The sequence below is a fragment of the Aulostomus chinensis genome, chromosome 23 (assembly GCF_037954235.1).
Source record: "Aulostomus chinensis isolate RoL2024-O1b breed Wild chromosome 23, RoL_Achi_v1.0, whole genome shotgun sequence".
In the NCBI taxonomy this organism is placed as follows: domain Eukaryota; kingdom Metazoa; phylum Chordata; class Actinopteri; order Syngnathiformes; family Aulostomidae; genus Aulostomus; species Aulostomus chinensis.
Genome location: NC_141342.1, coordinates 15,723,847 through 15,747,808, shown reverse-complemented (window position 1 = coordinate 15,747,808; position 23,962 = coordinate 15,723,847). Strand labels below are relative to the sequence as shown.

Here is a 23,962-nt window from a genome sequence, read left to right as displayed (position 1 = left end):
CTTTTTCTGTGACACCCACATCCACTTAAATCATCGGGAATCTAAAATTTCCCTTAAAGTAAGGTTACGACATAATTATTGAAGAAATTCAGAGTGCATCACTTCTTGTGTAACGCATTCATGAAGGCATGTAAAGGTCTGTGTGGTTTATCTAAATCAAATACATGACTCATTGCATCGTAGTGGGGTGATGTTACGTGTAAAACTTGCAGACACCCTTCACATGGCACAAATAAAAGAGATGAACAACCCTGTGGAGTTCCTCCCTCCTCACCAGTCTTGACCTATATTTACTAATAAATGTGATTTGTCTCCATCTAGTGGTGTGTTTAAGTAGTGCAGGGAGCCGACACATCTGCTAACAGCTATTTCTCGAAGTCTGCAGCTCATACCGGCACCAAAAAAAAAAAATAGTCAAGACTGACGTAGTTGTCACCACATAACTCCGAGGATCCTCCACATGACGTCACAAGGCGTCTTTATTAACTTCTGGTCACGCTCACTGCAATGGAGGTAAACAGGGACGAAGCGGAGCGCTGCATTGACATCGCAACTGCGGCGTTGACCGACGACCAGCCGGAGAAGGCACAGAGGTTCTTAGAGAAGGCCCAGAAACTGTTTCCGACGGAGAAAGCGAGGGGTGAGTTTTGAGATGGCCTGTAAGTGAAGCAGAGAGATGTTTCACGTAGCAGCATCACCCGCAGCATCACCCGCAACATCACCTGCATCCCGGACGAGCTTCTGCAGCTGCAGCGCACGTAGCCAGGGCCTTAGATAGCACACAAGCTAGCAGGCTTGTTGACATTCACAAATTGTTAGGTTAGGCTGTTATTTCAAGGCAGATAAATCTAATAATCCTGCTTTGATATTTAACCTGTCCTGCTCAACTCAAAACACACCAGGTAAGCAAGGTGTTGGTCATTCCACGCAAGATGGAAAAGTGGAATAAAAAAGGAATATTAAAAACAACTATTGAAGAAGATGTTTTAAAGCCAAAGTATAAAGTATCTTATATACAGTTAAATAGAGTATAATGGCTTTTTGTCATCTATAGTGTGTGAAATATATTCCAAACAGGTGTATTAGACTATTGATCATGAGATTTTGGCTCTTATGGTACAGGTCAGTGGAATGTGTTACTCATCATCCAGTACACAATCTGAATGACCTCAGGAATGCATTGGAAGACTAACAGCGTCTCTAAAGTACTGGCATTTCTTACACCATTTTCTTTCTTTATTTTTTTTTATGAGAGTCAAACATATAAATACATTAGCCGGGGAGTTTTATCAGTTCATGTCACAGATATATTGTGTCAGTGCGTATGATAATGCGGAGGAAGCATTTCAAAATGGTGTTATTGCATGGTGTTATTGCATAGTTTTGTCCAGCAGGTTTTAGCTCGTCCCTTAAACTGAAAAACTCAAGTTGAACGGTTTTCTCATGACTCAGCAGCAGCAGCAAACCATCTCTTGCTTCCTATCTGCGTTGACAAAGTATTAAAGTTGAGTTTATGAGCAAGAAAATAAAAGAGAGAAAAACAAGTTTCTGATTGGAGTTCAGTGAACTGAAAAACTTACTGCGGTACAGGTGTGCCTCTGTGAACTTTGACCCGAGGGCACAGATGAAAGTTACATCAGAGCAATTTCTGGTTCTGTGCTTTGATCCTATCAAATAAACAAATAATGACAGAGAACAGAGTTGTAGGAATCTGACAGCCTGCTTGATAGAGTAGTGGTTTAGCTGAAATGGCATCTGACATTTTGAAAACTGACATCCCCATCCATCCATTTTCTACCACTTATCCTGGTAACAGTTGCTGGGGGGTGGAGCCTATCCCAGCAGCCTTGGGGAGAGCGGCAGGGTTCACCCTGGACAGGTCACCAGTCCATCACAGGGCCAACACATAGAGACAGACAACCATTCACACTCACAGTCACACCTACGGTCAATTTAGAGTATCAATGTAAATTGTTCTCTAATACTGCTGTCTACACTGTCTCCAGTAATCCAGTGTCCGGCTCTCTTTATTAGCATGTGAGATTTTTGTTCCTCATTTAGGTATTAAAGGTGGTGAAATATTGCAGGAATTCCAATCGTCTCATATCTTATGACCAAAAATGCAACCATCAGCCTTCACCTTCGTCGCCCGACGCTTGCATGAATATCCTGCAATGCTTGCAATTCTGTTGTTGTTTATCCTCATAGTTCTGCTGGAGCTAATAGCAAAGAATGGATTCACACCCAGACAGAGTAGACAGTCAGACTTTGGCGGGGTCTCGGGGCCACGACATCGACAGACCACCGGTGAGGACACCGCCAGAGCTGAGGAGAAGCCCTCCGACACCTCAAAGTCCTACTCTGGTGATCAGCTCGACGCTGTGAGAAGGTACGTGTAAATCCTGCCGGTTAGTCTTATGGTAGCTTCAGATGACATCACTCACGGTTAATGTTCTGTATTCCTCACAGGATAAAACAATGTAAAGATTTCTATGAAATTCTCGGGGTACAGAAAGACGCCTCTGAGGATGAACTCAAAAGATCGTATAGAAAACTTGCTTTGAAATTCCATCCGGATAAGAATCACGCTCCGGGTGCAACAGAGGCGTTTAAAGGTAACCTGCATGAACTTCAGACCGCCATCATTATTATTATGACACACAACAGGTCCCAGATGAACACTTTAATGATACTTAAACATAGTTTGCCGCGTCCTACAGCTATTGGAAATGCGTACGCTGTTCTGAGTAACACCAACAAAAGACGACAGTACGATCAGTGCGGGGAGGAGAGGAGGCATCCGTCCAGACACGGCCCGGACGACGCCAACTTTGAGCCTGACATTTCACCTGAAGATCTCTTCAATATGTTCTTCGGAGGAGGTTACCCAGCAAGTTGGTGTCACTGGTTTATCTTAGCTTGTGAGATGCAGTATCTTGACTCTAATCGCGGGTATGAGCTACCTATTAAGTCCTGCATGTGGTTTAGGTAACGCTAACGTGTATGCTAACGGGAGGATGCGTTACCAACGCAGAGAGAGACGAGAGCGACAGAGAGACGTATGTTTAGTCATCTTTTTTTTATTCAGCTGCAGTCAGGAAATTTGTGGTGGATGCTGACAGATTGTTCTTTGTTGTTGTTTTTTTTGTTTTTTTCATCCGTAGGGAGGTCTTGCTCTCTTTGTGCAGGTCATGCCCATCCTCATCCTGGTGATTGTGTCAGCGCTTAGTCAGATAATGGTCAACAGCCCCCCCTACAGCCTCAGCTTCAGGCCGTGAGTGTCACCTCATGATGTCATGATCGCCCGTTTAACAGGGATGGAAAATAACACAATGGCAGAAGCAGTTCTTTGCAAATTTTGCACTGCAATTATCCAACATTTTGTTTTGATTTTCAGTAGCTTCCATGTCACATGATCCAGGGACTCAGAATCAGTACGTCACACTGGAAATATAGGACTCACCTCATTTTATGGCATTTTATTACCTCCTATATTGCAGATGTTTGTTTTTTTTTAGTGCAAAATCAATTGATTTTCATGTACTGCATAATTGAAGTTTTATTATTATTCCAATCCAATCGTTTCCATGTCAAGCGTCCGAGGAACTCCAAATCAGTACTGGCTGAAATACTTGAGCACGTTTTGCTCAAACCTGTTGAGGACGTGATCAACATTAGGCTCTCTGAGATGATCTTGTGCTGGATTGCTGATCATGAGGACTCGGGGGGGGGGGGGGGGGGGACTTTATTCAGAATTTGATACTGTGTTGCTACTCAGTATTCAGTGGAACCTCCTTGGCTGAAGTATGACCTCTTTGAGTGCTTTCTTGTTGTGTATGAAACTGCACGGCTTCATAGATTAACAAGTAGTTTTACTGCTCCCCTGAGTCGGACCCATCATGACCTTTTCATTCTATTGTCTGAGTTCCAAAACATCTTTATTCTGCCACTGTTAGTATCATATCATCACAAGTTTGAAGTATTCCTGGCTCCATGTGTCTCGCCATGTTGCCCGCTTCAGGATTTTTTTTTAGATACACTCTGCCGCTTCTGGCTGGCCTGCGAATCATAATCAGTCATGAGTCACTTTAGCAGAGACAGACGGTGCCAGATATGTCATCCGTGTGCCGCGTCCTGTCATATGATATCTCTCTCACGCTCACTCCTATCTCCTCACAGGTCAGCAGGTTATACACAGAAGAGGCTGACGGAGAATCTGAAGGTGCCATATTATGTGGGGGAACAGTTTCCCAAAGAGTACACAGGAGTTAACCTGAAGCATTTGGAGCGGACAGTGGAGGACGATTATATATCTAACCTTCGCAACAACTGCTGGAAGGAGAAACAACAAAGTATATTTACAAAGAGGACAAATGATCCACATATGAACACTGAGTTCGGCATATTCTGATATCAAAAGCCCTTTATATACACTTTTATCTACATAAATATATATGTATGTATATATGAATATTTCATGAAGTGCGTGTGTTGTGTCTTGCAGAGGAAGGCATGCTGTACAGAGCTCGCTATTTTGGAGACACTGATCTTTACCAAAGAGCACAGAGGGCTCGCACCCCGAGCTGCGCCAAGCTGTCTGAGATCACAGCTTCATTACACGGCTGAGGCTGCTCCCACTATTAAAAGCAAGTTCTTCTGAAAAAAAAAAAAATTCTTGGGCCTCATTCATGAGATGTTCTTACACATGAATTTGTTCTTACATACTTTAGGACTAGTCTTACAGAGAGGAAGCAAGGCCTCGTTGGTGTTTGTATCTCCGTACTGCTGACCTCTATCGTGTACCTCTTTTTAGCTCATGTAGAAAATGTCATGTTACAAGTGATACACTATAGATGTCAGGAGCGAGGAGTTATTGACATCCGGAAGGCGTTACTTCCCCCCTGTGTGACTAAACAGTCCTACACTGACTAGAACAAATTTTTGCATACAAAGCTTTCACGAATGAGGGCTAAAACACATTTTAAAAAGCTCCACTTATATGTGTAGTAGAATTTCATGAATTTTAAATGCTTTTTTTGTTTGTTTGTTTGTTTGTTTGTATGTGTTTGTGTGTGTCTCCAGGTTTTCAGAAGCACCAGAAAACAATACTGGCTGTAAATAGATGAGCTTTAACAATCTGAAACCAAGTCAAGAAGACTCAAGAAACAATACGTGACCGCACAATTTGATTGAAATCATTTCAGCGGGGGATACAATGTGAATATCAAGTTCTAAATGAGCCACTGGAAATAACTTGCCCTTGAGGCTAACCTCTCAGCCCCAAGTTTTGACTGGGGGACGTGAAGCTGGCGGAGATCTCTGCATGCGAGAACGCAGGATGAAACCAGAACAGTAGTCAGGTTAGATATAGTCGTACGAATGTTATTCATGTAGCAGTTGATTAGAAAAAGCGCAGTTAGCCCTTCGTTTTTCATTTGAAGCTGTCAGATCGGTTTGGTTTGACCTCATTTGCACATCCTAACCTTTTGAAACTATGCAGGAATAATGTGAATATACTCTCATGTCTAGAGTTTTGTCAAACACTTGAACACCTGAGATTTGTCTCTCTTTGTTGACGTAAAATGGTTTGTCCCGTTTTCCTTTGCCTCCTTCCAAGGTAGAATCCTCACTCTGTAACTTGATGGCTCCTCACAATTAATGCCAAGGGAACGGGAGACGCTGCAGTCTGAAAACTTCGTTCCAAGTTTCGGAGTGTGACGTCTCTCATAAATATCAGTTGCACTTTAGTCACACTTCTGAGTTTATAGTTCGATATTTATTGTTAATTTATTTGTATTTTTTTGTTTAAGAAATGGATTATGAGCCAAGGCAAGAAACAAAACAAAAAAAAAGAATTGCTCTCTTTTCTTTCCACTGTGTTTTTACTCCCTGATGAAAATAAAAATGGATGCTTAAAGGTGGTGGCAGTGACTCATCGCTCAGAGCAGAACAAATACAGAATGTACTGTCAAAAACTCGCACTCAGCTGGTAAAAGACTCAGTGCCAGTCAACAGAGCGGAGACATGGCTCTCTGCACGTTCACTTTTTCTTTTTCTTTTTTACAGACGTGCTTTGTGAGGCTGGCAGGATATGCAGCGTCACGTTCTTTTCCTCAGAAATTCTCAGCTGATCAGCAACTATTTTCGATTGCATCTTAACAGTTTAAGCATCTTTTTTTTTTTGCTGAGAAAGGCTGTACTTGCGGTTGCTTCATAACGTTGTGATCCTGTGATAACTTATCTCGAGTTAAGTACCCTCGTCGTCATATGATTGCGGCATTAAAAGCAATTACAAGTACGCCGTTTCTCGCTTTTCATTTTTAAGTTTTTTTTTTTCAAAACTCTGCTAATATAGCCGAATGTGATGTCAATGCACAATGGTCGTGCTTTACTTTCTTGAAGTACCTTCAAACTTACCTTATAGCTGGATTATTCCTTGCACAAAATAACAACCTCATTGTGAATCAGAAAATAATAATTATGAGACCAAAATAAATTGACGACAGGAAATGAGACTTGTTAAAAAAATAATTTATTTGCAATCATGAAAATACAAAAAACAGTGCAATGTTATGTGTATTTGAATATCAAATAAATAAAGCTGAGAGCAGGACTGGTCTACACAAGTATGGAATGATATTACATTTGACTCGTTAGCTTGCACACGACTGCACAAGGCAAGCGTTGGTAGGCCTTCGCTCTTGAATCTTTGCCTGGTGTAAAATTCTGTTTAACTTCCACGTATATAAAAACAATAACTGGTCTTCAACGACTAACCACACGTCATCGCTAGCTGCCGTATTTATGGTTTCAATAGAAACTGAGGTACGCACTTAAATACTAGCAAAATGCCTATTTATCATATAAAGGATGATGGTTACGAGTGATAATCTGCATGTCAGTGAGGGACAAGTATTGAAGCACCACTTGCTTCAAGTACCATAAACTGCTGCCCTCTTTACATCCTGACAGTCCTTCAGAAGGCATCATACACATACAGTAACAAGGCTTAAACAAATGTCTTAAAAATGCAAACAGTAAAATGTTTACTGTCCCTCAACGAGAGCCTGTTTGCATCTCTTAACACTCCTCAATGAGGAGCTCTTCAGAACAATACAGTTTTTTCTTGATCACGCGGAAACCAGTGCTAAGTTTAATAGCTTGTCTCACCACTGGAGTGGAGGGAGACTTGGTGCTGAATAGTCCTTGAATTTTAGGCCACAGTCCACCGGATTCTAGCCTCAAGACTAGAGTCAGCTGAAAAGTGGGGACAAGGTAGGGGTCCACAGATAGCTGCGCCATACTCTCAAAGGCGGTCCCTTGCTCCACACAAAGGTCAATGAGAGCCCCTCTTAAACCGCAGGGCTCACTGGCTGCCAGGTGGAGGAGTTCCTGTCCGATGTGCTCCAGGAGTTTCTCAGGAATGAGAAGTTTGGAGCATCTCAAGGCACAGTCTGAGTCTTTGGCTTCCCTCAGGCTTCCTGCAATAAGGTCCACGACTTCTTTCAGGATTGTTTCCTCCATTGGATCGTAAAAAAGGTCTTCATTAGAGGGAGACAGGTCACCGGAGACATCGGACACTGTTGAAGAAACACAGTGAGTCAGAGCGGCAGGGAACGTGTATTACACAGACAATAAAATGAGATTTTGAAAATGATTGTTGTTTGTAGTCTTGTTTACCTGAATCTGAGAGATCACTCCTGCTGCTGTTGTTGGATCTGGACTCAATACTGCTGCTGTTGCCAGATGTGCTAAAATCAGCCAGTCTTTGCACCAGTTTGCCCCAGGACAACCTCCTTGGACTGCTGTCCATTGGAGACGGAGGTGAGCTGCTGCTGATGATATCAATGGGTGCAGAGACAGCAGGCATGTTTGTCCTCTTTGCAGTATTCATTTGGGTCAGCTGCTCCTGTGGTCAGCTGTTTATGAAGAAAAAAAAAACACAGAGAGCTCAGAAGCTTGATAAAAGACTATTTCTCAAGGAAAAGTATGCATCTAAGCACTTTAAGTAGTAGGAAATGTATGAACACAACAACTTTACATAGACAACAAATACGTCCGAAGGTAGCTAGCAGCCAGCAGCTTTTTATCTGTAAAATAGATATTCAAGCTATCAAAAACAGCACTTTCAATGTCGTACTTACTGTTAATTCGATTACAGCGCTGTGGACGCCAGTTGTCGCGGTTAAAGATGAATTTTTGGGAGGTTATTGTCTGCAAAACAACTATCTAGCAACTTCTCTTTCAGTGTGCTTCTTCACTCAGCTACCAGCTGTCGACCTCTGCGGTTATGCTGCAACAATGTATATATAGTGGTCTCTATAACCACGCCTACTCTTCTTTCCACAGCCAATCAAAAAGAGAGGCACGCCATCGGCGATGTATCTTGCCTGGTAACATGCCAAAAGAAGAGAAAAAAAGGGGGTGGTGATGAATAACAGACCCCACTGTCATGGAAATGTACAGAAGACTCGCCTGGGCTTGTAAGGGACATGTTATATGTCTTTGTTTAACGTTCGCCATCGATGAACAAGCACCGAAAACCATACAGCGGCATGACACCGCTCAATAGACGGGGAGGCTCCGCTGGTTTAGCGTTGCAGTGAACATTACGTCACCTGTTTTGCTGAGCAGTTCAACCATTACATAAGAATTTTTCATCCTCCACACAGAGATGTAAACAGCACTATGGTCATTTGCAATATGGTCCACCATAAAATGTGCGTGTGTGCGTGCGTGCGCGCGCGCGCGCGTGTGTGAGACACCGACCTTGCACAGTGAAAACATGCAGCAATCATAACATCTATTGCATCATGTTAAATTGTACTGATGTTTATAAAATGCCACTGAATGTGTTCTCTCAATCTTTTAAAAACACTGCAAGGGATGGGCGTGGGGGGGGGGGTCATGTCAACACTGCTTTATGTGCATAAAAGTAATGAAAAACTGCAAGAAAACCCAGAGCACAAATGAGGAACCTCTGCTGTGCTTCAACCACAAACATTTTGGAGAGCAGCCAGATGTACAGTAGGCTGTTGCTGTGACTACACGTGAGTGGGCGTGAGGAGGACAGTACTATGGCAGGGAGTAACACTGTGTTCTGCGGGGGATACTGCAATTTAATTGTCCTGTGGGAGAAAAACATTCATTGTTATGCGCAAAAGATGCGAACACAACAACACGATCAACACCTGTAACAAAACTCAGAGAATTGAGGGCAAAGAACATGATAATTGAATTCCTAGAAAGTGTTTTGTTTTGAGAGACAAACTTTTGAACTCAGGATAGAGGCGTGTCCTGTCTTTTTCAGGGCCGTCCTTCCTTAGATACTCATGCTGGGTGCAGGACATTCTGTACGTTCCAACCCCCCTCTGTATGAAAACACTCACAGAAAAAAAAAAATGTCAAGAACTTCATGTTTTGCTCGTAGCAGAAAACTTACATCATTGCGTTTTGGACTTATGTAAATCAACTCTGAGTGAGTAAAAACAACAGCAAGAGACTAAAGGAATGTCTAAGAACGACTTTATTCACAAGCTCTCTTTGTTTCGCCCCGAGCGCTGTTAAGAACGAGCAGCGGCAATAGGGAAAGTCAGAAAGAGTTTGAGAGAGTGAGGAAGGCAGCAGGTTATCAGATTTAGAGTTCAGCCATGTGGAAACACAATGCCTCACTTGAAGAGATTTGTTGTGTTAGCACAGATATCCAGGTTAAGAGCAGATTGAACAGGCAAAACAACTTTATTAGCTTAAATCTATTACAAAAGAAATGTGAATTGTATATGACAACAAGATGTGTGTATCAAATGTTTATTTCAGTATGTTGGGTCAAGCATTACAAAAGAAGCAAAGCATTCTTACACAATAGTTAAAGTGATATAGTAAATAAATCTGCAGATAATATGTCAATCTCAGGTTATAGAATAAAACCGTAGTGACATTTATAAACCATTTTCTCTCCTTTTTTCTTGTATTTGGCTGATGTATTAACCAAAGGCATCTTGATATTTATGACGGCGTGAATCCTAATAGCTGTTCTATCGGTTTGTAGCGCCACTCGTCTGCTTCCAGCTCCTCCACCAAGCTCGCGAGCTTTTCCATTCGGGACACTTGTTGGTCTGGAAGAATAAAAAGATGTTAATTCATCATCAGGGTGCAGCCTTGTCGAGTAAAATAAAGTATTAGCATAAAGACTGTGAGTCTCACCATGTTTGACCTGTTTCAGTGTCGAGGCAACTTGGTAGCTGAATACGGACTCACATAAAAATCTGTCAGAGCCATCTAGAAGGTAACACACAAACGTAACAAAGTTAAATACAGGAGGGGACATTTCTTTCAGAAACATCCCTAAAGGCAAAATGTTCTCTCCTAGATCAGGGCTGGTCATAGTAAATGTATTAGAATCTTATTGACCCACCTTAAGGCTCAATTCGGCTTGTCAGATGCAAAATAACATGCCTCATAATAAAAAAAAAAAACATGAAAAAATAGACAGAGAAAAGAAAATACAGTGGCAAAGAGAAAAAATGCATTTTAATCAAATAAAATGTGTTTGTTTTGGCCCACAAAACATTTTATGTTTCATTTTTGGCTTGCTGAAGGAAAAGGGTAGAGGGCTCCTATTCTAGGCTAGCAGAAAGTATAGAAATTAATTCTTTAACTACTTCAGAATGAAAACATGGGCTTAAGTGTGCTGCAGTTTCACCATCACACAAATGGTAATGTTTGACTGTTGTGCGAATAAAAACAGAAGCTTAACAGAGATTATTATAATTGAAAGCGGCTTCAAAAGAGATTGAAAAAGAGATGTGTAAAAAGTCTCCCAAAATCAGGACCAAGGAGGAAAGAGAGGTGCATCATATGATTATCTAACTGCTTATCATTAAATAATTTCAAACTGGATCACTAAGAAATCAAAAGGAGTTTGTTCCAGCTGTATAAGTGCATAAAGGAACTTAAAAATGTCTTAGAGTTGTCAATATCTGTAAGAATTGAAAAAGTGTGTGTGTGTGTGTGTGTGTGTGTGTGTGTGTGTGTGTGTGTGTGTGTGTGTGTGTGTGTGTGTTTTTACCTTCCATCATTTCACCGGCGCCTTTAGGATATGTATAGAGAACCTTTCTGGGGGGTATGAGCTCTGAGGCACTAAAACCGGAGCCAGTCACCGAGCTGCCGCTAACACCTCCCGCAGAGGAGGACGAGGAAGACGCTGCCATTGCCTGAGACAACTTGAAAACACAAAAACGCAGACAAAAATGACCAAACTGCTCACACCCCGATATGAGCCTGAGGAAATCTCAGGTAGCACGCACTCACACGAGTTGTTAATGTTAGCCAAACGAGCCTGCTGCAACGTTAACCTAGTAACAGCTTGTGCTGCCACAAGCTATCAAATGCTAGCTAGCAATCAGAAGCAAAGTAACACATCCAGAATAAGGTAATAAACGGTCATTGTTAACCTCACGGGAGATTTACGACAGTATCTGTTATTTTTGCAGCAATACAACTTACCGTCAATGCCCATGTAAAGCTAAATTTTCTTAAAAATCCACGAAGCCAGTGATAGTATTTGTTTTGATATTTTCCCTCAGGTTTTCGACAACGACACCATTTTACGTTTGAGGCAAAGGCATTTTTAAAAACAGATCTACCCTATTGTGGATGACTCGCCTCGATGGATATTCACACTGTGGCCCTTCACTTCCGTTTGTAGATCTACGAAAAGGTCGTACGTGCTGCTTCGTGTCGTAAACCAGGAAAAATTGATACGTTAAGGTCGTACACATAGCAAGTCAACTAGCGTAGATGTTAAAAAGCTGGGTAAGCTAATTCACACAGGAACACTTTGGTTACCTTTTTTTTGTACTTTCGTAATCTTGTCAGGCAAGCCTTGGTTTAGCCAGTTCAACTAACTTTTCCTGGTCACACTATGGACGTCCTACGCCCACCGGTTATCAACATAAATGGAAGAATATATCGAAAGAACATTGTTAAAGAAGAACACTATGAGGAAGAGGAGGATTTTACCTACATGGGGCCACCAGGTAAACGGAAAAAAATGGCAGTGTTAGCAGGTTCAGTTGGTGTTAGTATGACATGTTTCTTTGAAGCAACAGACTGTGTTGCCAGGCTGGAGCTACAGTTTTCTTCATGAAATACATGATAATACAGTGTGTTGTTTACCATGTTTAGAGAGCGAAGAGTTTGAAGTAGATGAAGGCTGTGATACTCACCTCATTGAACAGACTGATAAAGGATTCCGTTGTGCAATTGATGTCCCAAGTGTCCTTTACAAGTGAGTAATCAGAAAAAAGATGCACATTTTGATCATTCTGTATTTTCCATATTTTGAAAAGTGGAGGTTTTGGTTCATAATGTATGTTGTTGTATTTTTTGTATACTTAAATCAACAGGTACATCATTGGGAAAAAAGGAGAAACACGCAGACGTCTGGAGTTTGACACAAAGACTTCTATCAGCATCCCAAAACAAGGGGTGGAAGGACAGATAGGTGAGGATTAAAGAACAAATCATCATACAAGATCATGGACGTCACTCGTATAAAAGCTGTTCTCTTAACTTTCTCTCTACTTTTCCTAGTTATCACGGGCTCCCACAAAGCTGCAGTCTCGTCTGCACTCACGAGGATTGAATTATTAATCGAGAGTTTCCGGAAAAAGCAGCCTTTTACGCATTTCCTGTCATTTCCTCTGAATGATCCCAAAGTCCAAGAGGGATTCCTGAAATTTAAAGATGAGGTCTTGCAGCAGTGCTCACAGGTAGTGCATAGGGAAATAAAGATTTTTTTTTTTTTAAGGAAGGCCCATAGAAGCCATGTATTGCTTGTTTGTTAATTTTTAACCTTTAAATAGTACTTCCACTCAAATGACCTGATATGTGGGCGATGTGGCTCAAAAGTAGAGTGGCCATCTAGCAACTGAAGGGTCGCTGGTTGGATCCTCACCCCCGGTGACCATGTCGAAGTGTGCTTTGAACAAGATACTGAACCCCTAATTGCTCCTGATGAGTAGGTTGGCTCCTTGTATGGCAGCCTTCACCATCAGTGTGTGTCTGTGTGAATGAGATGACACTGTAAAGCACTTTGAGTTCCAATTAAGTAGAAAAGCACAATATAAACTGAGTCCATTTACCATTTACCATATGCAGGACTACGGAGTAGAGGCAAGCATCTTCCAGACTCCTGCAAAGCTTCACTTGACGATTGGTACCCTGGCTCTGTTAAATGAAGCAGAAGTGAGAAAAGCATGTGAGCACCTTCAGGATTGTCAGAACTTTGTTAGGTAAATAAGGTTTTATACCATTAAATGCTTTATTTTTATTTTTTTGAACTGGGTCCTGCTCTGAATGCCCTCTAGTTTTGTGAATTGCTCTGTTTATCAAGACAGAAGAAACCCCCACTGGAATCTGTAAAAAAAACGGTATATTCTACGAAGCAAATAATACATTCATTTGTTCAATATTTACTGCTGTCCAAAGACATACATGGGTAAATCATATTGCACTACTGGTAAACCGTTCTTTTTTAACTGTATTATTACCATTCACATGGGCTGTGCAGTTTTGGGGGGTTTTAGCCCGGAAATATACAAGAGTCCTCTTGCTGGCGTCGATAAAGTATCAAAGCAGTCACAAAAATGAGACCCCAAACAATTCACATTTAGCTGTTGTGGTAATGTTTAGGAAGTGATATACTGTTCCTTTTTTAAAATGAACATTTTAACATGTTACATTTAGTGGAGGTTCATGGTCCAGTGTATCTTCACAATCTGTGAATGAAGCTGTGAATCTAACGTCATCGCGGTTTACAAGTTCTATATACTCAGTAGAAAATGGACATAAAACAGAAGTTGTAGAATTTTTGCTTGACAGCTCAATGTTATTAACGGGCAGCTGCAGTAAATTCTGTTTTACTGCTTATTGTCAAACATGAAAAAACAGAAAACTAACTCTTAGCACTGTATTTCCCCTGTCAGAGTGTGTTTTTAATATTCCTGCCTCGTCTTCTTGTAGGGACACCACAGAAGGACAACCTCTCTCTTTGGAGGTGACAGGTATTGAGTATATGAATGATGACCCAGCCATGGTGGATGTCTTGTATGCCAAAGTCAATGTGAAGGATGGATCTGATAAGTGGGTGGAGAAAAATAATACAAAGAAATTTACAGGATGAAGAGAACGTTTTTAAAGTCAGATCATCCTGCCTGAGATTCTGTTGATGTATTTTTCAGGTTGCAGGTGATTGCAGACCGGCTGGTAGAGCATTTTGTCTCAGCGGGGCAGATGGTCCGAGAGTGGGACCGAGTCAAGCTGCATGGCACTGTGATGAATACTCTGTACAGAAAAGACTCCGCAGGTAAAAGAAATTACACACAGACTTTGGAGCAGCTGGCATGAAAACAAAGTTATTTACCTGCTGCCCTGTGCCTATTGGCCAATGTTCCCCGAGCTCGAGTGATGACGTAACTGAAGCTCCCAACAACTGCAAAACATTCCTGAAGACAGACATCTGGCAGCTCTGGGCTCTGTTTGGCTGCATCGCTGTTTACGTGCACCAAGCAGCATGTTTTCCAAGTACCCTGACAATGGCTTCATTCATTTTGGCTGTGCATCAAGTCCAGCCCCAGTTCTCAAATTTGTACTGGGCTGACCAACAACAACACAACACAAGAGACGACCGCCGCCGAGCGTGTTTACCAGCGTGTGGATAACTCCTGTTAGAGCATTAGCGTCATAAAATAAACATGACCTGAATTTCACAACCTCAACTACCTTGATTCTCACCTTGCCATTGCAGCAAGTAAACATTTGCTTTAGAGATAACACCTGTTGTTTTTTTTCTTCTGTGTTACATTGTTATAGCTTGTCTTTTTTTGTGTTTTTCCAGTTGAAGACACAGGCGGAGCAGGAAGACAAACAACGAGTGAAAGAGAAGCTTTTGACGCTCGAAATATATTAAAGGTTAGAGGAAATTTACCTTTACCAAAAGTGACAAAATCACAAGTCGAACAATGGAGGAACTGATGGAAAAATACAAAAATGATCTGGAAAAGAGGACATATTTGGATTTGTTTCTACATTTTCATGAAAAGGACTTCTTGGGAGGGGTATTTATTCATGCATGTTTCTGTTTGTTTATGTCAATATTTCTGAAATTTTCTTAATGCATTTCCAGATTCATTTATTTTTGTTTTTCCGTCCCATTTATTAATATAATTCTGCATCAGTATAGAGCTTAACATCAGTCTATTTCCAATTACATAAAAGATACCTCACATACCCACATATTCACATGTCTCCCTTATGTTTGAAATTACTCTTGCTTGAGGACATGAACAAAAATACACCATAGCTGAAGGAGTTCTCATTGATTTTTTTTATTTTTTTTTATTTAAATTTTTCATTTCTAAAGAAACGCTTCTCTGAGCCAGGCGGTGAAATCTTTTGGGAACAGCTCCTTTTGTTAGTATCAACTGAAATGTGACACCAAATTGACACTGCAGATAAAAAAGCTCTGAAATCCATCTCCCTTCCCATTCTGGCGCAGAGTCAGTTTGTGTTTGAGCAACAACATCCTTGATTTTCTTCTCTCTGAACGTGACACAAGCATGTCTACCAAACACCGACTAGCCTGTAACCATGTTTTATGAGTGACAGCTTATTTTCTGTCTTTCTTATTCATTTAAATAAATTGTTTCATCTCAATGCTGACTTCTTGAAAGCACTCACTGGTTAGACTACTTAAGTTCTTGAAATGTAAACAAATATTAGCTAAAAACAATTTATTTTGATGTTTATTATTCTGTTTGTTTCGGTCACAGACGTTTGGTGCTTATCATTTCGGGGAGTTTGAGCTGAACACCGTCCTGCTGTCCCAGAGATATTCAACAGACTGTACGGGCTACTACACCTCAGCTGGAAGCATCAAGCTCTCTTGAGGTATCTCAGGGCCGAATACGTTTCCGACCTGGAACGTAACAAAGCGGAATAATATTTTCTTGTGTCACAGACTGCAACTGTAGTCATTGTCCAGTAGGTGGCAGCGTGGTTTTTCTTCTAACATGCACACACCTGATCCCAGTTGAAAAACCAAATGATCTTTCTGCAAAATGATTGAAATGTCTGACTAAAGCTGGTTCAAAATATTCATCTTTTGGGCAATTAGTTGTCTTAAAGGATTTAGGAATACCATCAAAGTAAAGTAGGAAACACGGTTGCTGGAGAAAATGCTGCATGATTGTGAAAGCTTTTGCAGCTTCTAAAGCAGGAGTAAGAGAGAGTTTGACAGGGCTGAGACTAAAATCTAAACTGTGAAATTTAGTCTGGCTAGAGAAAAATCTTTGCGGCAGTTTAGATTTTATTCTCAGATTTTATTCTCAGTTATGTAGACCATGTCTTAAGCTGCAGGTGGACATGTAAGATCACCAAAACATTTTTAGAACCTTTTTTTTTGGTGTACAAAATTGAAACCTAAACTTTTTTTTTTCTTCTTGCAAACCCGCAAGAGATTGTAAAAGTTTTCAAACCATGTTTCTTGCTCCAAGTGTGTGACACTTGTAATTTGTCAAAAGAAATCTTGGAAGACTAAAGATAACAGTGCAAATACTGACACAGATGATAGCGAGCTATCGCAAGAAAATCTGCTCTCTGTGCAGGAAGTGAGATAGTTGGATATCTAAACAGAAATCTTGATGGAATCTTATCTGTCTAAATGTAATAAATACATGGAAAGGTCAGTGACATTTACGGCTGATATGTTAAGCATTTTCTTCTTCTCGTGGAGTTTAGTGTGAGGTGATTCTCAGGAGCATTTCATAACTGTTCAGGCTGGTCATCCAGGCAGTAAACCGGCATGTTCTGAATAATTGAACGATTCCTCCTGCACCGTCCTACCTGTCAGCCATGATAGCAAATGAAATAGCTGATCAAAATTTCACTCGTCCCTTCTCAGCTAATTCCGGCAGCTCAATTTTTAGAACCTCCAACAGATTGTGTAACTCAGGATAAGTCATGTGAAAATGTTCGAAGACCCTACTGGAAGTCAAGTATTACCCGTGTCCTTTCATCTCACCTTCTCATGAATGTGTTAATGCGTCACGGACATGATCTATTACACCAGCCTGCTTTTTTCATCTTTCTTGTCCATCCCACACGGACCACAACCTTGTTCCCACTCTCCCTTCTGTCGAGTGTGTCAGTGAATACAGACATCGGACACAGAGCCTGGTCACTCGCCGTCAGAGCTTTTTTTCTTTTCTTTTCTTTTTTTTTCTGTCTGGATCCCTCAACCCCCCCCCCCCCCCCAGCTCTGTTTGGAATGCAGAATCACAAAGCAGCCAAAAGTTACATTGATGGAAACTGAGGCCACTTTCTGTTTGTCAGCTCTGCTATCCTGTCCTGTCTACCCTCCCGTCTCAGCAGTGGTATGATTCCTTTTTCCTCCTGTGCTGGAGCATTATCATCAACAGACACTGTTAGAAGACAGGGACATGCAAATTTAGTTTGCGGACAGCAGCCATCCAATCGAGCTGTCCTTGCATTGACTGTGGCACCGTCTGGGTATAAAGTATATCATTTCAGACCTAGGCAAGGGCCTTATTATCCAGTCCCTGTCTCCTGAGAGAACGCTTGTTAGTGGGTCAGGAACGCACAACCTCTGCAACACTACTCTCAGGTAAGAGATGCATCGAGGAGTGTGGGACTTGCCAGTACTATTGCTCATAAGCATATTTATTTGGAGAGAGAGGATGATTCATTGAGATGGTGGATTGTGATGTCTGACTGGGACATGATTAAGGATGCGCTCAGCAGATGTTCTCAGTAATGATGGTACTGAAAACACATGCAAAGGAACATTTGTCATCCACAGAGAGACTCAGATGGGTTTAATTTGTCAGTAGATCAGTATGGGATGTAGAAGCGCAAGTTTATTTCCAAATGTTGTTTTTTTTGCACGATGAACAAAAAAAATACGACCATCTGACAATAAAATCATTTCATATTTTGTAACGAATCCTCAGCCTGATAACTTGATTCTTAATAATGTCAATATTGTCCGGGATGTGAGCGCCCTCTGAAATTCTCTGAGGCTAAACCTCACATTTTGAGAGAGAAATTGATATTTAGTTAAGTCGAATATAAATTTCCAAATACAGTAGTACAATAGTTTGGGTTTTTCCATTTTCTCTGGAATTTTGATTTGTGAATAAACATCTTATTCCATTTTTTTTTAGACAATGAATTTGGTGTATTTGATACATTTTTCTATACACCGTGGCAGAAAGGGTTAAAAATGTCTTAAGCTTGTGTGAACCACAGACCTTATTTCAAGCATTTAACCAGAAACCCTTTCAACAATTCCACTGACTTTGAAACAAGGGAACCGGTTGTTAAAAAAAAACAACAACAAAAAAAACTAAACTATCCAGCGCCACTATGAACATCAGAAAACAAGCCTTTGTGGAACTGATTAAAGCCAGTAGAAACAAACTTTCATACATTTGCTTTTTCTCAGCTTTCAAAAGCTTCTTTGATTTTAAAGGAGGGTCCTTTAACTTGCATGAAACCCTTCGTTAATTATAAATTGTATCATGTGCTGTGAAGTCTTGTTATCTCAAAAAAGTATTGTTTAGGCTTCTATCCAATTTGCATATTTATTTTCACGTCAGTTTTCAAAGTAGCACTTTTTATGCAAAGGCTGTTTGGTATAGGTCTTACTTGATCAATGTCAATTTGTTTTAGCACATTTGGGGTTTTGATATTCAAAACCTCACCGTGCAATTTTTCATAGCATAATTAGAAATGAGGCTTTCATTTTAAGACTGGGCAGGTGACAAGGCTCACGTTAACATCTGCTGGTATAAAAAGATGATGTTTTCAAGGGACTTGACCTTTTAATAAATCCGATATGTTTGATTTTCATGCTATGAGTAACTAATAGTACATGTGAAATTGATGAACCACCTAATTACTTTTTAAGGTCACGCATAGTTTTACCCATGGGCGCCTTAATTCCAGAATGTTGAGAGGGTTCATTTAACAGAGTGATGCTTTGAATATTTTAAACCAAATTCAGTTAAGTGATAAATGGAGAAAGGATGAACTTGACAGCAAGGAGGATGACATTTCACTCGGTGGCTTCATAGATCTGGTGTCATGTCTTATGTCTTAACAAGCTTAAATCTTAAAATGGTTTTTAAGAAAGGTCTTTAATAGATCAAACAAGAACAAGGGAATGATCATCTTTAATGCTGATGAATCTTTCAAATTGGATCTCATTAGCAGTGAAATATGACAGCGTGCCTTGTTCTCTTATGTTAGATGTGTGACTCTCCAGTTGAGTGTCATGGCTGTTTGAATTTCACACACTTATCACTCTGTCACTAATGGGCACAAGCGGCCTTGACGGACAGCCAAGGCTAGAGTATTTGAATTGTCTAATGTGTGTCTCCAGCCAGGCGGCAGGTGATCCCTGCAGCAGCTTTTTATCATTCACTGTGTTCGGTCTGGAGGCCGCCTGCTGCTGTCCAGGTCTGTTTACTGCTGGAGGTGTTTACACAGAGGGGAGAGCGTGTTTGAACAGCAGGTTGTCATTCAAAGTTGCTGCTGATATCATGCACACCGTGTAAAATAAGCGCTGTGGCCAATTTATATCAAAAAACAAAACTAAACACTGTCCACTCTAATATGAAAGGTGCATTGGAGAATGGTTTAAACTTGTAAACAATGAAAGTGAATCATTCAAGAAATCTCTTAAAATGTCAGACAATCATGAAACATTCAATCTGTTTGTCTTGTCTGCATGACACACACCCCAACCCTAGCTCCAACAATGTGTTTTACTACCTAGTCGGGCCTTCTTTGTTAGTTACAGTAGTTAGTTAAATTTCATGTGTTTAGGAAATCTCATCAAGGTCTCTTTTGCAACAGAACAGATCACATGTGCACATCATTATAAAGTATTCATCAAACAGAGTCACACACTTCTTACAACACAATTTAGCTTGAACTGACTTGATCTTTTAGTTTGTCATTCCATGTAATGCAGTGACAAGTATGAAACTGCTCCTATATAATGGACTGCATTGTGGTAGATGGTGTCCAGTGCTTTAAGGTCAGGGGAAAAGCTTTTGTGTGCCTTTCTTGAGGTGATCAAAAGTCAAAATTTTTCGACTAAATTTAAAAATAAATGTCTGAAGTCCCGATGTTGATCCTTGGGGGACACCATCTTTAACGGTTTCGAGGCTGAAACCACCCACATCAACAGTTTCCCCACTATAAAAGATGACTAGAGTCATTCACTCAATCAAATGTAAGCAGAAACACAAAAAAATCAGATTATGTAAGAAAGTGTCATGAGCAGTAAAGACTGAAACACAGGGTTTTAACAAGCAAGTCAATAATGGAATCATTCACATCAGCAGATGTGGCCGTTATTGTTGTATGACCAGATCCAAAGCCAAAATTTTGTGGCTGAAAGACACAATTGTCCTCCAGGAAACTACATAGTTGACCAGTGGCTGTAGGAATTTGAGAAGACAAAGCCAAAGGTGGTAAAAATGTGAATGTGATGCAGTACTATCAAGAACACTGTTGGGCATATAACAGGATGATCCTGTCTATTATATTTTTTATGATCATAAATGTAATTTTGAGTATTCACCATGGCTACATTTTTTTTTTATAGTCGGTTGTTGTGAGAAGGATTGAAGTGTTGCTGCAGGTCTGATGAAAGCAGAGACTCATCCAAAACTGTAAAGAGACCGAGAGATCCCCAGTGCTGCTTCAGAGGAGAAAACCGTCAAACTCTTGACTTTTTGCTGCTTATTATTGCCAGAATGTACAGAGAAACTGAAGATGATTCATATCAAGTATTAGCTTGATGACACTGAAAAAAAATCCATCATCTGTTGAGACTGAGCATGTCTCAAGTGCAGAACATTAGCCATCTCCTCTCTATTGTGAACGTTTAATTGAAAAAGGTGCTGCGCTCACTTCAACTCCTGCAGTACTTTCCTGCAGTACAGAGAACAGCATCTCCAGTACTTAACATGCCAAGGCAAACTGCTGTCAGACTACACTCAACTAACTTTGCACTTTTAATAGCTGTGTGACCCAGTTGGAATCCAATTGAATTAAATCTATACTCATTTATAGCAGCTCCACTTACAGCTGTAAGTCGCTAGAGATTACTTATTAAATGCCTCCCGATGTGGTTTGTCCTCCCCTTAACATTCAAAATAATTTCCTACGATGGTTCACAGCTGCATTTTCTTTTCATGTTCACTTCACCATGTCTGAGCTCGTATCATAGGCAGTAACCTTCACACAAGTGAGCAACAGCAGAGGCTGGGATTATAAATATATGATATATAATATCCAGACTACATAAGTAACGGTTACAACTATGTAGGGCATTACTTAGCATTTGTCTGTCCTTTATTTGGCATTCTCAGGGTCTTTAAATACCATTATTGTGGTTTAGGTCCATCAGCAATAAGTTAGGCGATCTTTCAGTCTTCCCACAGAAATAAAAGAGGAGAAAAAATGGGTCAAAACCTTTTTATTTCTTTATTTATTGACATGGTACTCGCCAAGACTGAGCTTTCTCTAAGTTAACCTTTTGTTCTTAATTTAATGATTTTGATTATTTAGGGGTTGATATTTTTACTTCATTTGACAAAAATTCTGAAGGCTATTATTCAGTATTCCCTGATATTTTAGTTATGTTTAAACCGATCACAAAAAAATTCATTCATTCATTCATTCATTTACATAAAATTCGTAATGAAAAATGATAATTAGTTGTAGTGTTATGTTGCCTTTGAAGTGTAACCGATGATCAACGATTATGTGTTGCAGATCCCTGGTGATTTACAGCTCCAGGATGAAAGGCAGTCTACCAGGATGTGGACACGTTGAACCTGAACGGACTCCCAACATGTTTACTGGCTCATTCGCAGAAATAAACAGAAAAATGTACTTTTCCTTCAGTTGTGATGTTGCCCGTGGTGACAGGTGGTGCAGAATGGGTAAAGCAGTCACCCATTACCAATTAATTCTTGTACTGCAGCAGGAACTCCTGAAGCCATACACTCAGTGTTGAGATATCGTGCACAATATGTGCAGCCATGATAAGCAGCAGTTTTAGGCTTCATGAGCTGTTTTATTTGTGTAAAACAGAAAATGGATGTGCTGTGTTTACATTTGAAGAAAACAAATGACGAGCAAGCCTTTAATATGTTGTCTTGTCTGATATTCAAATAAAGCCTCTCTCCCCTTTAAGTTGTGTAAACTGATAAGGTGCGATGAGCAGGGGAGATAAGTTTGACCAACGTGTGCCTGAAGTGGAACGGAGAAAACCAATGATATCAGGTAATCTGCTTCACAATTAAAGGCACTCTTCCATACTGTGGTTCTTTAAGAGTCACAGAGTACAAGAGTATGTTGGAAAAATGGAAAAGTAACAGGCTGTACCTTGCATTTATTTCTTAGATGTGTGTAATTATAGAAGTTTACCTCAGAACTGTCAATCACTTGACTGCGTGAGGCCGCAAAAACAAAAGCGAGCATCATTCGGTGTGCTTTCTCCGTTGCTAGTGATGGTTTTAATCTACACTACAAAAGATATGGACCAGCTTGACAATAATTCTTGTATATCAAAGGAGTCAAATGCTGTGAAGCCTCAACAAACATCAGAAAATTGGGCTGATGTCTGGAAGGTCGCCATGGAGATCAGCAAGCGAAAGGCAGAAAGGAGTCCATGGTGTCCCCACTTAGTCTTTGAGAACACTAAAATCACTCTTAAAGATCAAAGGGTGAGTGTGGATAATATAATACATGCACATTCAAGTGTTTTGTGGGAGGTTTATCCTGATATCTGCAAGTAGAGATCATGGGATGCTGAATATATTAGATTTAAATCTGTTGGGATTTTTTTTTTTTTTTGGTTAATTCACAAGTTACAGGTAGAGCTTCAACAGTGAAATCATGATCAAAGTAATCACGTGTGCATTCTCTAATTGTATTGAAGTTCTTGCAAATGAAATAATGGTGAAATTTCACAATTCATCATTTTGCGGTGGACCCTGGGAACCCCCCTTAAATTGGTCCCCAGACCCTATGTTGACCACTTATCTAAAGGACAAGACTATTTGAGAAGAAAGTGTCATTGGCTGTTGAAGATATTTAGTGTTAGCAATATGTATAAGCCGCAGTTTAAGGTGAAATTAGCGAGTTATTACGTTGGTGGGATTAGTAAATTAAAAGCTGCAGATTTGTTTTATGTTTGTGGGGAATTACATTTGTTAGAAGTTATTTATTTTGCCAGGCTCACGGCACAATTACAAGTGATTATTATAACTTTTATCTCCTAATTATAACTTCTTATCTCCTAATTATGACTTCCCTATGTCATATTTTCTATGTTAAACTCATAACATGACTCGTGACTTTTTTCTCATAATGATCTTCTCTATATCTCATACTTACTTACTTTTTAAATCATGTAATACTGTCCCTTTCTCTAATTATGGACTTCTTATCATAAGTAGGACTTCCATAGCTCGTAATTTCTCAATGATCCGATAATTTCTCAAATATTTATTATTATAATTGATTTATCATGGGATTATTTCTATTACCAAGGCTGTGTTTTTTTCCTCCTCCTTGGCAGAAATGGGTTTCCATAGTGATAGACTTTATGGAATTCATACAGCTTGCATCTGTATGTCAAAATGCGTGTTAACCATGTCTAACATCTGCCTCAGTTTTTAATACATATATTTTGTCAGGTTTTTTTTTTGTATTGCTGGTGCGTGTCATCTGTAAATATTAAAATATGAGGCTGTGATGTCCAGCTTCCTTCAGGACTCTTAAGCTCTTTTACTCTGCAAATAGAAACATCCTTTGTGTTTTCACATCCCCCAAAACTTGTCTGAAATTTTGAGCA

The 23,962-nt window shown here is 40.2% G+C and overlaps 4 protein-coding genes across 8 annotated transcripts; 2 read left to right on the top strand and 2 right to left on the bottom strand.

Annotated features, from left to right (window-relative positions):
- The first annotated feature begins 211 nt into the window (after window positions 1–211).
- dnajb12b (DnaJ heat shock protein family (Hsp40) member B12b) lies at window positions 212–6,273 on the top strand. Its single transcript, XM_086194495.1, has 9 exons — window positions 212–640; window positions 2,209–2,389; window positions 2,470–2,615; window positions 2,721–2,894; window positions 2,989–3,059; window positions 3,165–3,274; window positions 4,180–4,352; window positions 4,505–4,646; window positions 5,083–6,273. Exons 1-8 carry the CDS (start codon window positions 508–510, stop codon window positions 4,624–4,626), a joined length of 1,110 nt encoding a protein of 369 aa, XP_086050621.1. The 5' UTR covers window positions 212–507; the 3' UTR covers window positions 4,627–4,646; window positions 5,083–6,273.
- Window positions 6,274–6,516: 243 nt separating this feature from the next.
- Window positions 6,517–8,280, bottom strand: ddit4 (DNA-damage-inducible transcript 4). The gene is made up of 3 exons (XM_086194498.1): window positions 8,145–8,280; window positions 7,681–7,919; window positions 6,517–7,580 (listed from the first exon to the last, which is right to left on the bottom strand). Exons 2-3 carry the CDS (start codon window positions 7,892–7,894, stop codon window positions 7,081–7,083), a joined length of 714 nt encoding a protein of 237 aa, XP_086050624.1. The 5' UTR covers window positions 7,895–7,919; window positions 8,145–8,280; the 3' UTR covers window positions 6,517–7,080.
- Window positions 8,281–9,528: 1,248 nt separating this feature from the next.
- On the bottom strand, window positions 9,529–11,761 carry anapc16 (anaphase promoting complex subunit 16). The gene is made up of 4 exons (XM_086195368.1): window positions 11,506–11,761; window positions 11,069–11,222; window positions 10,204–10,278; window positions 9,529–10,115 (listed from the first exon to the last, which is right to left on the bottom strand). The coding sequence occupies exons 2-4, from the start codon at window positions 11,208–11,210 to the stop codon at window positions 10,006–10,008; spliced, it is 327 nt and encodes a 108-aa protein (XP_086051494.1). The 5' UTR covers window positions 11,211–11,222; window positions 11,506–11,761; the 3' UTR covers window positions 9,529–10,005.
- Window positions 11,168–23,880, top strand: ascc1 (activating signal cointegrator 1 complex subunit 1). Of its 5 annotated transcripts, none has more exons than XM_086195366.1 (11): window positions 11,168–11,295; window positions 11,878–12,038; window positions 12,187–12,289; window positions 12,408–12,505; window positions 12,595–12,773; window positions 13,162–13,295; window positions 14,026–14,145; window positions 14,244–14,368; window positions 14,900–14,973; window positions 15,834–15,951; window positions 21,874–23,880. In XM_086195366.1, the coding sequence occupies exons 2-10, from the start codon at window positions 11,924–11,926 to the stop codon at window positions 15,948–15,950; spliced, it is 1,065 nt and encodes a 354-aa protein (XP_086051492.1). In that variant the 5' UTR covers window positions 11,168–11,295; window positions 11,878–11,923; the 3' UTR covers window position 15,951; window positions 21,874–23,880. The 5 variants fall into 5 exon arrangements, with proteins under 5 accessions (XP_086051492.1, XP_086051491.1, XP_086051490.1 ...); XM_086195365.1 differs by lacking the exon at window positions 11,168–11,295 and adding an exon at window positions 11,558–11,719; XM_086195364.1 differs by lacking the exon at window positions 11,168–11,295 and adding an exon at window positions 11,558–11,722.
- The last annotated feature ends 82 nt before the right edge of the window (window positions 23,881–23,962 follow it).

What these genes read in the sequence shown, in the direction of transcription:
- dnajb12b (XM_086194495.1), top strand. Translation starts at nt 508, where the DNA reads ATGGAGGTAAACAGGGACGAAGCGGAGCGCTGCATTGACATCGCAACT. An exon ending in CGGAGGAGGTTACCCAGCAA is followed by an intron (nt 2,895 to 2,988) that starts GTTGGTGTCACT and finishes CATGTGGTTTAG; the next exon opens with GTAACGCTAACGTGTATGCT. An exon ending in GACGAGAGCGACAGAGAGAC is followed by an intron (nt 3,060 to 3,164) that starts GTATGTTTAGTC and finishes TTTCATCCGTAG; the next exon opens with GGAGGTCTTGCTCTCTTTGT.
- ddit4 (XM_086194498.1), bottom strand. Translation starts at nt 7,894, where the DNA reads ATGAATACTGCAAAGAGGACAAACATGCCTGCTGTCTCTGCACCCATT. An exon ending in GAGTGATCTCTCAGATTCAG is followed by an intron (nt 7,581 to 7,680) that starts GTAAACAAGACT and finishes TTTCTTCAACAG; the next exon opens with TGTCCGATGTCTCCGGTGAC.
- anapc16 (XM_086195368.1), bottom strand. Translation starts at nt 11,210, where the DNA reads ATGGCAGCGTCTTCCTCGTCCTCCTCTGCGGGAGGTGTTAGCGGCAGC. An exon ending in CGCCGGTGAAATGATGGAAG is followed by an intron (nt 10,279 to 11,068) that starts GTAAAAACACAC and finishes GTTACCTTCTAG; the next exon opens with ATGGCTCTGACAGATTTTTA. An exon ending in ACTGAAACAGGTCAAACATG is followed by an intron (nt 10,116 to 10,203) that starts GTGAGACTCACA and finishes TTATTCTTCCAG; the next exon opens with ACCAACAAGTGTCCCGAATG.
- ascc1 (XM_086195366.1), top strand. Translation starts at nt 11,924, where the DNA reads ATGGACGTCCTACGCCCACCGGTTATCAACATAAATGGAAGAATATAT. An exon ending in TACCTACATGGGGCCACCAG is followed by an intron (nt 12,039 to 12,186) that starts GTAAACGGAAAA and finishes TACCATGTTTAG; the next exon opens with AGAGCGAAGAGTTTGAAGTA. An exon ending in GTGAAGGATGGATCTGATAA is followed by an intron (nt 14,146 to 14,243) that starts GTGGGTGGAGAA and finishes TGTATTTTTCAG; the next exon opens with GTTGCAGGTGATTGCAGACC.